At 43.1% G+C, this 15,835-nt stretch overlaps 1 protein-coding gene across 5 annotated transcripts in view; it reads right to left on the reverse strand.

The window, feature by feature from the left end:
* The window catches only part of CARS2 (cysteinyl-tRNA synthetase 2, mitochondrial), a 79,431-nt gene that overhangs the window by 24,812 nt on the left and 38,784 nt on the right, over window positions 1-15,835 (reverse strand). For 4 of the 5 annotated variants that reach the window (XM_049867878.1, XM_049867877.1, XM_049867881.1 and 1 more), the window contains 2 exons: window positions 14,754-14,887; window positions 9,176-9,243 (listed from right to left, as the gene is read on the reverse strand). In XM_049867878.1, the coding sequence (XP_049723835.1) occupies window positions 9,176-9,243; window positions 14,754-14,887 (202 nt within the window). The remainder of the gene's footprint in view (window positions 1-9,175; window positions 9,244-14,753; window positions 14,888-15,835) is intronic. The other variant, XM_049867879.1, reaches the window with a different exon arrangement.

Genomic DNA, 15,835 nt, shown 5'->3' on the forward strand with positions numbered 1-15,835 from the left:
GAGGCAGTTCTACTCTGTCCTGTAGGGTCTCTATGGGTCTGTATTGACTCAAAGGCAATGGGTTTGGGCTTTTTTGGGTTTTATACGCACGTGGGGGTCACTGGGTAGTACAAACATCTAATGTGCTCAGCTGCTAACCGACCCGTTGGAGGTTCAAGTCCAACCAGAAGCACCTCAAAAAAAAAAAAAAAAAGCCTGAAGATCTACTGCCAAAAAATCAGCCACCGAAAACTCTATGGAACATAGTTCTACGTGGATACGCATGGTGTCGCCATGACCGAAAATCGACTCAGTGGCAACTGGTTACCGGCTACATGCCTGTAGCTCTGACAGGGGCCCACCAGCACAGGGTCAGCCTTGACAGCAGCCAGTCTTCTCTGTCCACAAGAGGGCTCACTCAAGTCAGCACAGGCAACTTGCCCCTTAGCCTCGGACTCCCTCCCCCACAGGCCTTCAGGCTCCAGGGATTAGGGAGGATACTGCAGGATGGTCAGGATGAGTAAAAAACAGAAAGCCAAAAAAACCATCTGAAAGGCAGGAAAAGCAAAAAGCTGACTTGGAAAAAAAAACCCATGCCTCTCTAACTGTGAAAGCATAGGCTGGCTACCTAGGATACAGGGGAATTGCCGGCCGGGAGCTAGGAGCTTCCTCAACCCCTCTGGGGGTCTCAGATAATTCTGTAAAATATTCGTGGGGGGAGGTGGTTACAAACAGAGTACTCACACCAAGGTGCCTTTGAGCTCAGGCCTCCCACAGCCTTGCAGCCCACCCTGCTACCCTGTGTCCACAGGACACTCCCTCCATTAGGTCCTTTGGAGCTTCCACTGACAGGACCACATTCTCCTTGATTTTTTTGTCTTGCCAACAACTCAGGAGATTATTTATTTAGCTGGTTATTTTCCCAAATGCTTCTCCAACTGTCCCCTCAGGCCTCACTTCTTAGAGAAGCTAGTGGGGCCCCTCAGGAGTGGGACCCAAGAGCAATGCAAGAGGCCCAGTTATATTCCCAACCCTTACCTGAAGCCCTGGTGAAGAGCTTGGCTGCTAATCAAAAGGTCGGCAGTTTGAATCCACCAGCCGCTCCCTGGAAACCACACGGGGCAGTTCTACTCTGTCCTAGAGGGTGACTATCAGTCGGAATTGACTGGACAGCAACAGGTTTTTATTATGGTGACACAACAGCTTAAAAACCAAATCGCACAGTGTCAGAGGCCATACTCAAACTCCAGCCCTGTACTGTTTCCATTACTAAATCGTTTTTACGTCCTAATTCGCTCAGCCATCTCCACAGGGTGGCCTTCTGAGTAAGTTCAGTGTTTGCTCTTCTGGACACTGCTCCTCTGAACAGTTGTTTGCATACACCAAAAAGTGGCCAAAGAGTCCCTACGTATGAGCCTGTGTCTTACAATAATGACTCCTTTATATTTCTTCTAGCTAAGGCTTGGTGAGATGGATTCCAGAGAATTCAATATGAGAGTACTGTGTCTGGAGAATGGAGAGGTGCGTACAGACGACTCCTAACTAGCACACACAGCACACAGATGACTCCTTACTAACCTAACTAGCACACACAGCACACAGATGACTCCTTACTAACCTAACTAGCACACACAGCACACAGATGACTCCTTACTAACCTAACTAGCACACACAGCACACAGATGACTCCTTACTAACCTAACTAGCACACAGATGACTCCTAACTAACCTAACTAGCGCCCACAGCACACAGGTGACTCCTAACTAGCACCCACAGCACACAGATGACTCCTAACTAACCTAATTAGCACACAGATGACTCCTAACTTACCTAACTAGCACCCGCAGCACACAGGTGACTCCTAACCTAGCACACAGATGACTCCTAACTAACCTAACTAGCACACAGATGACTCCTAACTAACCTAACTAGCACACACGGCACATGCATGACTAACTAGCACCCACAGCACACAGGTGACCCCTAACTAACCAAACTAGCACACACGGCACATAGATGACTCCTAACTAACTAGTACACACAGCACACAGGTGACTCCAAAGAGTCCCTACGTATGAGCCTGTGTCTTACAATAATGACTCCTTTATATTTCTTCTAGCTAAGGCTTGGTGAGATGGATTCCAGAGAATTCAATATGAGAGTACTGTGTCTGGAGAATGGAGAGGTGCGTACAGACGACTCCTAACTAGCACACACAGCACACAGATGACTCCTTACTAACCTAACTAGCACACACAGCACACAGATGACTCCTTACTAACCTAACTAGCACACAGATGACTCCTAACTAACCTAACTAGCGCCCACAGCACACAGGTGACTCCTAACTAGCACCCACAGCACACGAATGACTCCTAACTAACCCACTAGCACACACTCGGATTTACGGCCATCCTGTTTTTAATTTTTTCTCTTCTTTATGTATTATTTTCCTAGAAATTCATTTCCCAAAGCACAGTCTATAAACTGCTTTACAGCCTGTCATAAATTGCTTTACTGTTGTTTTTTTTTCTCCCCTGGAAAACAATACCAGTACACCTATTTCTCAAACGCCATGTCAATATTGGATGCATTTTTTTTTTTCCAATTATCACTCCTATTGTTTTGCTTTTTATAAATTCTTGCCAGATGGTAGGTCTGAACAGGTATAACGTTGTTTCCAAAAAAACAAAAGCTGTGTATTCTTCCTCAATATGACTTGCTATCTAGATTTCTCTTGCAAATCCTTGCACTCACCTGACGATCTATCAAATGAAGTCTAATACAGCTGTATAAGTTCTCTAGATATCTGCAGTTTAAAATAAACTAGATACCTTTTCCCACTCACTATTTTTTGTATTTTGTTACGGATTTAAAAACTATTAAGATGTATGGATATGGTATCCCTGATGAAGTTCTCTGGTTTTCCTAAAAGAATTCTCTCCCCTTCAGAACTGGAATAAAAACAGTATTTTGTATTTTCTGGGTAGCCACACACTCCACTCCAAAAAGGATGTTAAACCAATACCAAACCCATTGCCACTGAGTCAATTCTGACTCATAGCGACCCTACAGGACAGAGTAGAACTGCCCCATAGGGTTTCCAGGGAGCACCTGGTGGATTCAAACTGCTGACCTTTTGATTAGCAGCCGTGGCACTTAACCACTACACCACCAGGGTTTCCAAATGGATGTCAGATGGCTTTATTTCAAGCAATTTTTCTCCCATTCAGAATTAATTGCAACATACGTTCACAAATCTATGTTAACTTTTCTCCAAAATCCCTACAGCATTAAAGGGTGTTGATTTTCCCCACTCTACAGCGCTCCTGGGGAGCTACAGTCGCACAAACACAAACATGAAATCCTGTCTTTCTAGAGCATTCCGTCTCAATGGACTGTTCCCTAACGATAACATAAAGGAAGGAAGGAAGACGTATTGTTATAAATACTTTATTACTTCTACGAACGCCCGAGTGATCACATTCTGATGCTAGTGTGATGAGGTCTCGAGTTATTACTGGCTTCCATGGATATTAATTTTTTATAACACGTTCCTGCTCTGTTCTTAAATCACTTAAGTTTCTACACTACTCTGGTTCCACCGACAGTGTGGCCGTGAGCCACTGCAGAGGGTGACATGTGAGAACAGCCGTGTAAGTTCGTGCTGCAGGGACCTCAGAGTGAGGGAGGTGATCTGGAGAGCCCAGGCCAATGGGACACGCCTGTCCCTGCATGGCCAGCCACTGGTGACAGCATCAAGCGCGTCTGAGCACTGAGAACTCACAAGCGACCGGGCAATGAATGCCCGGCAGGAAGCCATCTGTCCGTCTGAGCCCTACGACCCCGCGCCGCGTCCAGTCTATCACTGGAACCACCAGCAGGGAGAGGGGAGTGAACCCCCCGAGCCTCCGTTATGGCACAGGCCCTTGCTTACAGCCCACCACATAATGTAACGTATTGTTTTGTGACGTTGGTTGCCAACCCCACAACATGTCAACATTCCCTTCTCCACCTTGGGTTCCCTATTACCAGCTTTCCTGTTCTCTCCTACCTGCTCATCCTTATCCCTGGGCTGGTGTGCCCCTTTAGTCTTGTTTTGTTTTATAAGTCTCTCTAATCTTTGACTAAAGGTTGAACCTCAGGGATGACTTCATTACGGGGCTAAAAGGGTGTCTGGGGGCCACACTTTCAGGGTTTCTCCAGTCTCTGTCAGACCATTAAGTCTTTTTTTTGGTGAGTTAGAATTTTTTTCCACATTTCTTCTCCAGCTCTGTCTGGGACCCTGAACTGTGATCCCTGTCAGAGCAGTCAGTGATGGTAGCCAGGCACCATCTAGTTATGCTGGACTCAGTCTGGTGGAGGCTGTGCTGGTTGTGGTCCCTTAGCCCTTCAGACTAATCTCCTTGCGTCTTTCGTTTTCCCATGCTCCAGATGGGGTGAGACCAGTGGAGTATCTTAGATGGCTGCTCCCAAGCTTTTAAGATCCCAGATGCTACTCACCAAAGTAGTGTCTTTATAAACTGTTACGCCAGTTGAGCTAGATGTTCCCTGAGACTATTGTCCCCACAACCTTCAGCCCAGCAGTTCGGTCCCTCAGGGAGTTTGGACGTGACGTGTCTACGAAGCTTCCGTGACCTTGCCTCGAACAAGTTGTGCTGGCTTCCCCAGTACTGTATACTGTCTTACCTTTCACCAAAGTTACCATTTATCTATTGTCTATTTAGTGTTTTTCCATCCCCACTCTTCCCTTCCCTTGTAACCATCAAAGATTGTTTCTTTTTATGTGTAAAGCTTTTTATGAGTTTTTGCAGTAAGGTCTCATACAGTATTTGTCCTTTTGTGATTGACTTATTTCAAGCAACATAATACCCTCCAGATTCGTCCATGCTGTGAGATGCTTTACAGATTCACTGTTGCTCTTCATTGTTCAGCAGTACTCCATCCTGTGTGTGTGCCATCCTGTGTGTGTGCCATCCTGTGTGTGTGCCATCCTGTGTGTGTGCCATCCTGTGTGTGGGCCACAGTTTGTTTATCCATTATCTGTTGATGGGCATCCAGGTTGCTTCCATCTTTTTGCTATTGTGGAGAGTGCCGCAGTGAGCATGGTTGTGCATATATCTATTTGTGTGATGGCTTTTATTTCTCTAGAACATATTCCTAGGAGTGGGATTGCTGGATCATATGGTATTTCTATTTCTAGCTTTCTAAGGAAGTGCGATATCATTTTCCAAAATGGTTGTACCATCTTGCACTCCGACCAACAGTGTGTAAGAGTTCCAGCCTCCCCACAGCCTCTGAAGCATTTGTTATTTTCTGGGTTTTTTTCCATCTGTAGCTATTTTTATTTTGTATTTTCTTTAGGCTAGCCTGCACTTGTCCTTTGCTCATTTTTACTTGACGATATTAAGCTATTGCCCCAAATGTTAGGATTTTTTTCAATTTTGTCTTTTTATTCCCATTTACTGGTTTCTATCAGACGAGTGCTTTTTCTGCGAATCCTCGTTATTTTGAGAACCATTCACTGGATTTTTATAGTTGTCTGCATGAAAACTCTTAATTCTTTCTGCTTAAAGGAGGCTGAAAAGAGCCTGAACTTTAGAGTCCTGATATGGGTTCAAAACCTTGCTTTACTAATTTTGGGGTTATGATTTAGGACTAGTTACCAGACTGCTCTAAGCCTTAGTTTTCTCCTTCTCTAAAATGCAGTAATAACACCCACTTCTGTAAACCTACATCCAAAGTACAATAAAAATAATTAATAAATATATATGTGTGTAAATTAGACGTAACTAATAAAGAAACGGAAATTTAAAATCAAGATGCCATCTTTCACCAAATAACAAGAAAAATATTTAACTGATTAGGATTCTTCTAACCTGCTGTTGTAAGGGAACTGGGAAACGGACATTTTATACACTGTTAGCGGGGAATATAAACCGGTATTTATTGCTAAATTATCAGAATCTGTACCCAAAGCAAGAAGCCCAGGTGGCACTGTAGTTAAGTGCTCGGCTGCTAACTGAAAGGTCAGGGGTTGGAACCCACCAGCCGCTCTGCAGAAGAAAGAAGTGACCATCTGCTTCCAGAAAGATTACAGCCTTGGAAATCCTATGGGACAGGTCTACTCTCCTGTAGGGTCGCTGAGTCAGAATCGACTCGATGGTGTCCAAGGCAGTTTGAATGTGCATATCGTCAGGCACGCAATTCTACCTCAAGATATTTACCCCAAGGAACTAATCGCTGGTGTTGCCATTGTTAGCTGGTGCCGAGTCCGCCTGGTCCTGTGCCGTCCCCATGATCTGCTACAGATCAGGCCATTGTAATCCACATGGTTTTCTCTGGCTGATTTTTATAACAGATCACCAATCTTTTCTTCCTAGTCTGAGTGTGGGAGCTCTGCTGAAAACTGGTCGGCATCACAGCAACACGTAAGATCCCAGTGACAGACGGGTGGTGGCTGCACATCCGGGGAACTGGCCAGGAACTGAACAAAGCTAACCCTTAGATGTGCATGAGCGTTCAGCCAGAGGATATTCATCACAGTGTTGTAGGATACAGAATACGAGTCTCGTAACAGTTCAACAATACAGCAGTAATTAAATTATTTATACCACTATGATGAGCCATTTAACGTCATTAAAAGTAATACTGGTGATAAATTAAAAAAAGAAAAGAAATATACAAAAATGTTAATGGAAGCATTTACTTGTAAACAGCCAAAAACTGGGTGGGGGAGGGGGGAATCCATGAAGTTTAAAATGAATAAATACATTGTCCTATTTAAAAAAAAAGGGAATGCTGACTTGGCAACTTCTATGAAAACGTTAAAATGCACACACCCTCACAGAAAATTTGATGTGACTTAAGTGACCATTAAAAGGGTTGTTTAAATTAATTAAAATACACCCATGTAATGGACTACTATATAGCTATTTAAAAGAATGAGAGACTCCAAGAGCAGAAAACTGACCAATCCAAGGACTGATTAAGTGAAAACAGCAAGTGCAAAATAGTGCTACCATCTGTTCGAAAAGAAAAAACGAGGAATATATATATAGAGTTACATAAACACACACACACACTTTGACTCGTAAGAAACTGGTAATACTGCTTCGGGGGAGAAAAACCAGACAACAGGGGACACGGCTGGGAAGATCTGCTCTTCACATTTTGTATCTTCGTATTTTTACACTATGTCTTGTCTGTATTATACAAACTTTCTGCAAGAAAATACATTAATTCTATCATCAGATTAAAACATTAAACTGTTAAAATGGCAAGGTGGAGAACAGTGTATGTTGTATATTCTACCTCATGTAAGAATTTATGTATATATTTTCTTATTTTTGTAAAATAAACCCTGGGAGGATAACCTAGACACAAGGATGAGGTGCAAGAGGTACACAGAAGGGAGCTAAGCGAGACTTCTTTACAGTGTTCACTAGTAAATCCTGTAAACACTTGGCATATTTTAAAAATAAAAGTAAACCAAAAAGGGGGGAGTGGATACCATCAAATTGGAAAAAAACTGAACAAACGAGCCTGCGCAATAAAGAGAAAACCAGCACACAGAGAGAACAGTTACTTTAAGAGACTCTCAAGCATACACTGTGACCACACACATAACCTCACCCAGGTATGTTCCATGAGAAAAAGGAAATACAAGCCCAAAAAAGCTAACATTCAAAATGGCAGAGTAGGAAGCTCGAGGGGTTGGTCCCTCCATCCAAACAGCAGTTGAACTGAAAAGAGCAACTATTTCAGAACTCTGCAGTCTGATCAGACAATGTTATCAACCGGGGGAAGAGCCTCATGACAGGGGAGGCTCCTCATCTCTCCTAGATAAGTCACACAGGCCAACCGGCCACCACCCCATTCCTCAGCCCGGCTGCAGCAGTGGGGGCAGCTGCCATGGTCCTAGAACAGCTGGCTGGTGCCCTCGCAGCCATTAGGGACCGTGTCCTCCAGGGACCAGATCGGTACAGACTGCCGCAGTCCTGACCCTCTCACAGCAGTGGCTACTCCCAGCGGCAACAACTTAAAGGACCAGCACACTGTTTTTTTTTTTTTCTTCTTGTTTTTTGGTGAACTTTGTCAGGCTACTGGCTGACTGCAGAAATAACAGAAAGAAACTTCAACGACCACACACAACTGGAATATACACTTTGCAAACAAAGATGGGAGAAGTCCGTTAACAGATGAGTGCAACCTTCATCGAGTAACAGCAGGAATCCCTGAGGGGAGATTAGATTCCCAGAGCTACTACAACCCAGGACGTCCAGTTCTCAAAGAATTATGAAACATACAGAGAAGTGGGAGAGTGTGGCCCAATCACAAAATGCATTTGACAGAAACCATTCCTGAGGAAGCCCAGACATCTGAGTTACTAGTCAAAGACATTAAATTGGCTGTCTTAAACATCCTCACTGAACTAAAGAAAACCATGGATGAAGAACTAAAGAAAGTTAGGAACACGCATGGACAAAATGAGAAAGTCAATAAAGATACAGAAATTACACAAAGGAACCAAACAGAAATTCTGGTGCTCAAGAGAACATTAACTCAAGTGAAAAATTTACCAGAGGGGTTCAACAGCAGATTAGAACAGGCAGGTGAGAGGAGGATCAACGAGAGTGAACATAAGACAATACAGATTATCAAGTCTGGGAGCAGAAAGAAAAAAAGAACGAAGAAAAATGAACAGAGCCTGAGGCACTTGTGGGACGCCATCAAGCATACCAACACACGTAGTATCACAGGAGTCCTACAAGGAGCAGACAGAAAGAAGGGGAGGAAAAAATATCTCCAGAAGTAACAGCAGCCTAGCACTTAACCCTCTGTGCCACCAGGGCTCCTTTTTAAAACAAGGAAGACTCACTGGTTTAAATTGGCAGGTAGGAAAGGCAGGTTAGGGCTACAGGGAAAATGGGTTGGAATATTCAAAGAATCAGAGACTTCGTGGTTCTCACTCTACACGTTAAGCCTTTACAGCAGATCCGGCAAATCATCAGCGACTCAGAAAATATAAAAAGCACACTGAGCGTCTTCGAAGGATAATGGAAAAATCTGGAAATGAATCATGCTGATGGTTGACCAACATGAACACAAATGTCACTGATCTGTGCGTGTGAAGAACATTTTATAAACCTATACATGTGCCACAGTGAAAAAGTCATTTTAAAAGCACATTACCTTAATTGTAATGTAGTTTTTTAATGATTTGGACATTTTTTCTTCTTTGCCTTTAACGTGCAAATGCCCTAAAGTAAAAACAAAATCATTAATTCTGAAGTGGGTGGGAAGAAGGCAACTCTTCTATCCACAGAGGAGGAGAAGTGCTCCTCAAACTTGGCTGCAGTAAGCCACATGCCAATCTCGTTCACGCATCACCATAAAATACTTAATAACCTTTGCATTCTGTAATATTTAAAAGCCCACATATATACTGATATACAAGTTTCTCCTCAAAATTTTTCATCCACATTTGGCACCCCGGGAAGATGTAACAGACATCTGTGTTTGTTCTACGGCTTCAGGGACACCCAGCACCATGTTGGGGACGGGTGGGGGGACAAGGACCCCTGGTACATGGCCACCACTGGCTTACTCAGAACTCAGACAAGGATATATAACTATGACACTGAGAGCAACACTTCGTATTTTTTCCATTTCCTGTAATTTTAGAAACATCTGAAGAAATGACAAATTTTTCATTTCACCAACAAGGCAACAGTAATAAAAGCTTGCTTACAGTTGTTCAAAATTGTGGAACTGAGCTTGCAGATCTCTGAGTATGATCGATTAGATTTTTTTATTATAGTTTGTTTTCACAGGTTTATCAAGACGGTGATATTATTTCAACTCCTATATATAAAAGAGAGGAGAAAAACCACACTATTTAAGGACCTTCTAAACCTGAGCCTGGAATTCTTTGTTGTTGTTGTTAAGTGCCACCATCTCAGTTCCAGCTCACAGTGATCCTACGTACAACAGAAAGAAACACTGCCCAGTCCTGTGCCATCCTTACAATTGCTGCTTGAGCCCACTGTTACAGCTACTGTCAGTCCTTCTCCTTGAGGGTCTTCCTCTTTTTCGCTGACCCTACACCTTACCAAGCATGATGTCCTTCTCCAGGGACTGGTCCCTCCTCATAACATGTCCAAACTACTCGAGACGAAGTCTCTTTAGCCTCATCTCTAAGGAGCATTCTGGCCGTACATCTTCCAAGACAGATTTGTTTGTTCTTCTGACAGACCATGGTATATATTCAATATTCTTCACCAACACCGTAACTCAACGGCATCAATTCTTCAGTCTTCCTTATTCACCGTCCAGCTTTCGCATGCACATGAGGCGACTGAAAATACCGTGGCGTGCGTCAGGAGCACCTCAGTCCTCAAAGTGATATCCTTGCTTTTAACACTTTAAAGAGGTCTTTTGCAGCAGATTCGCTCAGTGCAATGCGTTGTTTGACTTCTTGACTGCTGCCTCCATGGGTGTTAATTGTGGATCCAAGTAAAAAGAAATCCTTGACAACTTTAATATTTTCTTCATTTATCATGATGTTGCTTATGGGTTCAGCTGTGAGGATTTTTGTTTTCTTTGTATTGAGGTGTAATCCACACTGAAGGCTGTGGTCTTTGATCTTCCACAGTAAGTACTTCAAGTTCTCTTTGCTTTCAACAAACAAAGCTGTGTCATCTGCATATTGCAGGTTGTTAATAAGTCTTCCTCCAATCCTGATGCCGTGTTCTTCTTCATATGGTCCAGCTTCTCAGATTATTTGCTCAGCAGACAGACTGAATAAGTATGGTGAAAGGATACAACCCTGACGCACACCCTTCCCGATTTTAAGCCACGCACTGTTCGAACAACTATTCAAACAACTGCCTTTTCGCCTATGTACAGATTCCATACGAGCGCAATTAAGTGTTGTGGAATTCCCATTCTTCAAAATGTTATCCATAATTTGTTATGATCCACACAGTTGGGTGGCGTTGCACAGTCAATAAAACTATGAATTGTGGAATTCTTCTGAGACCGTATTTTTTTTTTTTTTTATAATAACTTTTATTAAGCTTCAAGTGAACGTTTACAAATCCAATCAGTCTGTCACATATAAGTTTACATACATCTCACTCCCTACTCCCACTTACTCTCCCCGTCTTGAGTCAGCCCTTTCAGTCTCTCCTTTCTTGACAATTTTGCCGGCTTCCCTCTCTCTCTATCCTCCCATCCCCCCTCCAGACAAGAGTTGCCAACACAATCTCAAGTGTACACCTGATATAATTAGCTCACTCTTCATCAGCGTCTCTCTCCCACCCACTGACCTGTCCCTTTCATGTCTGATGAGTTGTCTTCAGGGATGGTTCCTGTCCTGTGTCAACAGAAGGTCTGGAGAGCATGGCCGCCGGGATTCCTCCAGTCTCAGTCAGACCATTAAGTTTGGTCTTCTTATGAGAATTTGGGGTCTGCATCCCACTGCTCTCCTGCTCCCTCAGGGGTCCTCTGCTGAGCTCCCTGTCAGGGCAGTCATCGATTGTGGCCGGGCACCAACTAGTTCTTCTGGTCTCAGGATGATGTAGGTCTCTTGTTCATGTGGCCCTTTCTGTCTCTTGGGCTCTTAGTTGTCATGTGGGCTTGGTGTTCTTCATTTTCCTTTGCTCCAGGTGGGTTGAGACCAATTGCTGCATCTTAGATGGCTGCTTGTTAGCATTTAAGACCCCAGACGCCACATTTCAAAGTGGGATGCAGAATGATTTCATAATAGAATTATTTTGCCAATTGACTTAGAAGTCCCCGCAAACCATGTTCCCCAGACCCCCGCGCTTGCTCCGCTGAGCTTTGAAGCATTCATTTTATCCCGGAAACTTCTTTGCTTTTGGTCCAGTCCAATTGAGCTGACCTTCCATGTATTGAGTGTTGTCTTTCCCTTCACCTAAAGCAGTTCTTATCTACTGATTAATCAATAGAAAAACCCTCTCCCACCCTCCCTCGCTCCCCCCCTCGTAACCACAAAAGTATGTGTTCTTCTCAGGTTTACTATTTCTCAAGATCTTATAATAGTGGTGAGACCGTATTTTTAAAAGATTTATTTCCAAGCAAGGGTGTTTCCTAACAGAAAATCCTTCCTTGTTTACTGACACTACTTCAAAAATAAGGGTGGTTCAAGGTTAAGTTTTTTTTTCTTTTTCTGAAAACTGGTTAAAATGTAGCTTCCAAAAAGAAATACAAACCTGAATAAATAATTCTATACAACATGTCATACACACCACCCCAAAATCCACTGCCATCAAGCAATTTCAACTTATAGCAACCCTACAGGACAGAGTAGAACTGCCCCACCGAGTTCCCAAGGAGCAGCTGGTAGATTGGAACTGCCGACCTTTTTTGGTTAGCAGCCAAGCTCTTAACCATTGAGCCAGCAGGGCTCCCATAAACACCAACCACAATTAGATTTTATTTTTAATGGACAACATCTGGAAAACAAAACACACCTGACTACTTAACACTATCTCCCAGCCCATTAGGAAAAAATGTACTAATTCTCTTACATGTCAGGAGACACGGTTGTTTTTTCCAGGATAGGGCTGAAGTGGAACGAAGAAGATTCCAATTGTCTTAACAAGGAGTAACAGTCATCGTAACAAAAACACCAACAAAAAACCCTTTCCCGTTCCCATGTTGCAAGGTAAACAAAGCCTGCTGCTTTATATACACCAAATACCTCTTTACTATCTCACAAGGGTTAAAGAAGTCCAAGCATTAGTACTGCTAAGTTATCTTTTTTGATCCCTGGATCCACAATCTGCTCAAGGACTTTACTATGTTCCATTTTCTTAACCAACTATAACCCACTCAAGAGAATTAATCAACGGACAGTTGGAGCATCTGCAGAGGACTGACCCTGAAAGGTTTCAGATAGTGAATACGGCAACGTGGGTTACCGAATCTGAGACAAGGGCTACAAATATCTCCATTACTGAGATGCAGCTCTTCAGACCAAAGACCCACAATCATTTCCTCCAACAGGCTCTGTTCACATTTACTCTGCTAAGGATAAAATTCAGAAGTCCTCACGCCAGAGGAGAACAGACTTTGTTTCACAGGATTTCTAAAGTGAAGCGTGGGCAGCTGGCTGTTGATATACGATGGGTTCTCTGAGAAGTCATTTTTCCAACACTTTCCCACACAGGCTGGGTCCATCTCCCCTACCTCATAAGCACCAGCTGAAATCAAAGGTAAGACTGTCAGGCTTTCAGCCTTCTATTTTGGGAAATCCACCTAGCAAGATACATCACCGGCAGAAATAAAGTGGATTTTGGCAACTCTTGAGCTCTATCCAAGGAAATGAATTGGAATACTAGGTAACAGCTATTAAGTCCATAAACATAGCTACTCAGCCAGCTTTGTTTCTGTTTTATTTTTAGGCGACTTGGAGGCATTACAGAAATGAGCTGGTCACTACAAAGAACTGAGATCTTGAGACACCGTGAGAGACACACACAGCAATGGTTGGATGGAACGCGCTTTGCAGTCCCCTGGGCTCCCAAGGGTAAGCTTGGGGTGCAAAGAAAAGACGGAAGTGAGTATACTCTGGGGCAAGCAGCCTTGTCTTCTTTACTTCCATGAAGAAACTCAAACGAGCCCTTAGTGTAGAGTTCATAGAATGTAATGCATACGATAAAAATGGGACACCTCTGCATTTTATATTACCCCGGCAAAGGGTTTTGTAATGGTGAGAACCTAATTTTCTTAATTCAAAAACATACAGAATAATAACTGTAACTTGCTATACTTTAAACGTTGATTGCTTTCATTTCCAAACCCTGTCACTAACCAGGAGCCCTGGTGGTGCACTGGTTAAGAGCTACGGCTGCTAACTAAAAGGTCGGGAGTTCAAATCCACCAGATGCTCCTTGGAAAGTCTATGGGGCAGTTCTACTCTGTCCTATAGGGTTGCTATGAGTTGGAATTGACTCGACGGCGAGTCTGATTTTGGTTTATCACTAACACTAACAGTCTTTATCTTTCTTCTTCTCAAACACCTGAAGCGTCCCTTCCAAAAAAGATAATAAGACTGCTTAATTCTGGCCCCATGCCCTTTATCACAATCTGTACACATGAATCTTCCTGTGAACCAAAGTAAATTTCAAAACTGCTATGCTAAAGATACCACTTGTTTCGTAATGTCGTATCTGCTTTTGAGAACTGACGGCTGGTGTTAACTGATTATGTTCTTTCTGAATAATGAAACAAAAGATAGTGTGACAGACATGTTATGGTGACCTTACTAGAGCTTAAAAAAAAAAAAAAAAACCAAACCCATTGCCGGCCAGATGATTCCAACTCATAGCGACCCTATAGGACAGAGTAGGACTGCCCCACAGCGTTTCCAAGGAGCCCCTGGTGGATTCAAACTGCTGACCTTTTGGTTAGCAGCCGTAGTTGCTAATATAGCACATTCAAAATTACTATTAGATCACACCACTCAAAATTGCTGAAGTTTTTATTTGAAAGGAACTTAAACAGAACAGCAGTGTAAAACACTTTCTATATTCTAGTCAGTTGATATTTCAGTTCCAAAAACGCATGTTTGTTATTCCAATCCGAGGGAAGCTCATTTTCAATGGACCGAAATTCATAAAATAATTTAAGAGAGAAATCCATTTCTTAACCTGTACGTTTACCTATGTATTTCCTAATGAAGCTGTTTTACCAATACAGACAGAATCCAAATAGAACAAACTAACTCGAAGCCATCACTTACCAGAATGCAGAAAATAATTTCCCCATTGCTTGCACTGATGGAAGGCCTCACACTGCGCGATTTCATTTTCGTGATGCGGAAAAGCTAAATCGATCCCACCCGAGTGGATATCCAATTGACTTCCAAATATCAAACTGCAAGAAACAGCACCGTAGTGAATTAATTCACTCGAATAACATATTCTTCCAAACCGTATTTTATATTTAATCCTGCCGGCTTTTTTTACGCAATGAAAAAAAAAATCTCAATTTTAAATCAATTTGCATGATTATTTAACTGATGGAAATTTAAAATTGAAATTCTATTTTTACTTCCTCGTAAAGTCCCTAATTCACAGCTTTTCCTCCTACTAAACTTTGCTTCAGACACAATACATGGTTGAAAAACACAAAACTGCCTCTTCTCACTCTCAGTAAGAGTTTAGCAGGCTTTCTGTTTAACAAGAGGTGGAAATATGAAATAATGACATTTTCTATTGTCTTTTGAAAATTTATCTAATTGTTGTATGTGAATAACAAGGCAATAGGTTTTAAAGCAATATATTTCAGTTGTGGGCATTTCTCCTCTAACGTTACGCTCTCCACCCCCGGAAAACCTCGTAGTCTACAAACCGCGCACCACGATCGACACGGCTGGTAGGAGAGCCGGGGCTGGGCAGACCACTCGGAACCCGTGCTGCCACCAGAGCACTCGTGAAAACCCAGCTCATACCTGTTCACCATGAATGCTGCCACCAGAGCACTCGTGAAAACACGGCTCATACCTGTTCACCATGAATGCTGCCACCAGAGCACTCGTGAAAACACGGCTCGTACCTGTTCACCATGAACGCTGCCACCAGAGCACTCATGAAAACACGGCTCGTACCTGTTCACCATGAACGCTGCCACCAGAGCACTCGTGAAAACACGGCTCATACCTGTTCACCATGAACGCTGCCACCAGAGCACTCGTGAAAACACGGCTCGTACCTGTTCACCATGAACGCTGCCACCAGAGCACTCGTGAAAACACGGCTCGTACCTGTTCACCATGAATGCTGCCACCAGAGCACTCGTGAAAACACGGCTCGTACCTGTTCA

Source organism: Elephas maximus, chromosome 23 (assembly GCF_024166365.1).
Source record: "Elephas maximus indicus isolate mEleMax1 chromosome 23, mEleMax1 primary haplotype, whole genome shotgun sequence".
Taxonomy (NCBI): domain Eukaryota; kingdom Metazoa; phylum Chordata; class Mammalia; order Proboscidea; family Elephantidae; genus Elephas; species Elephas maximus.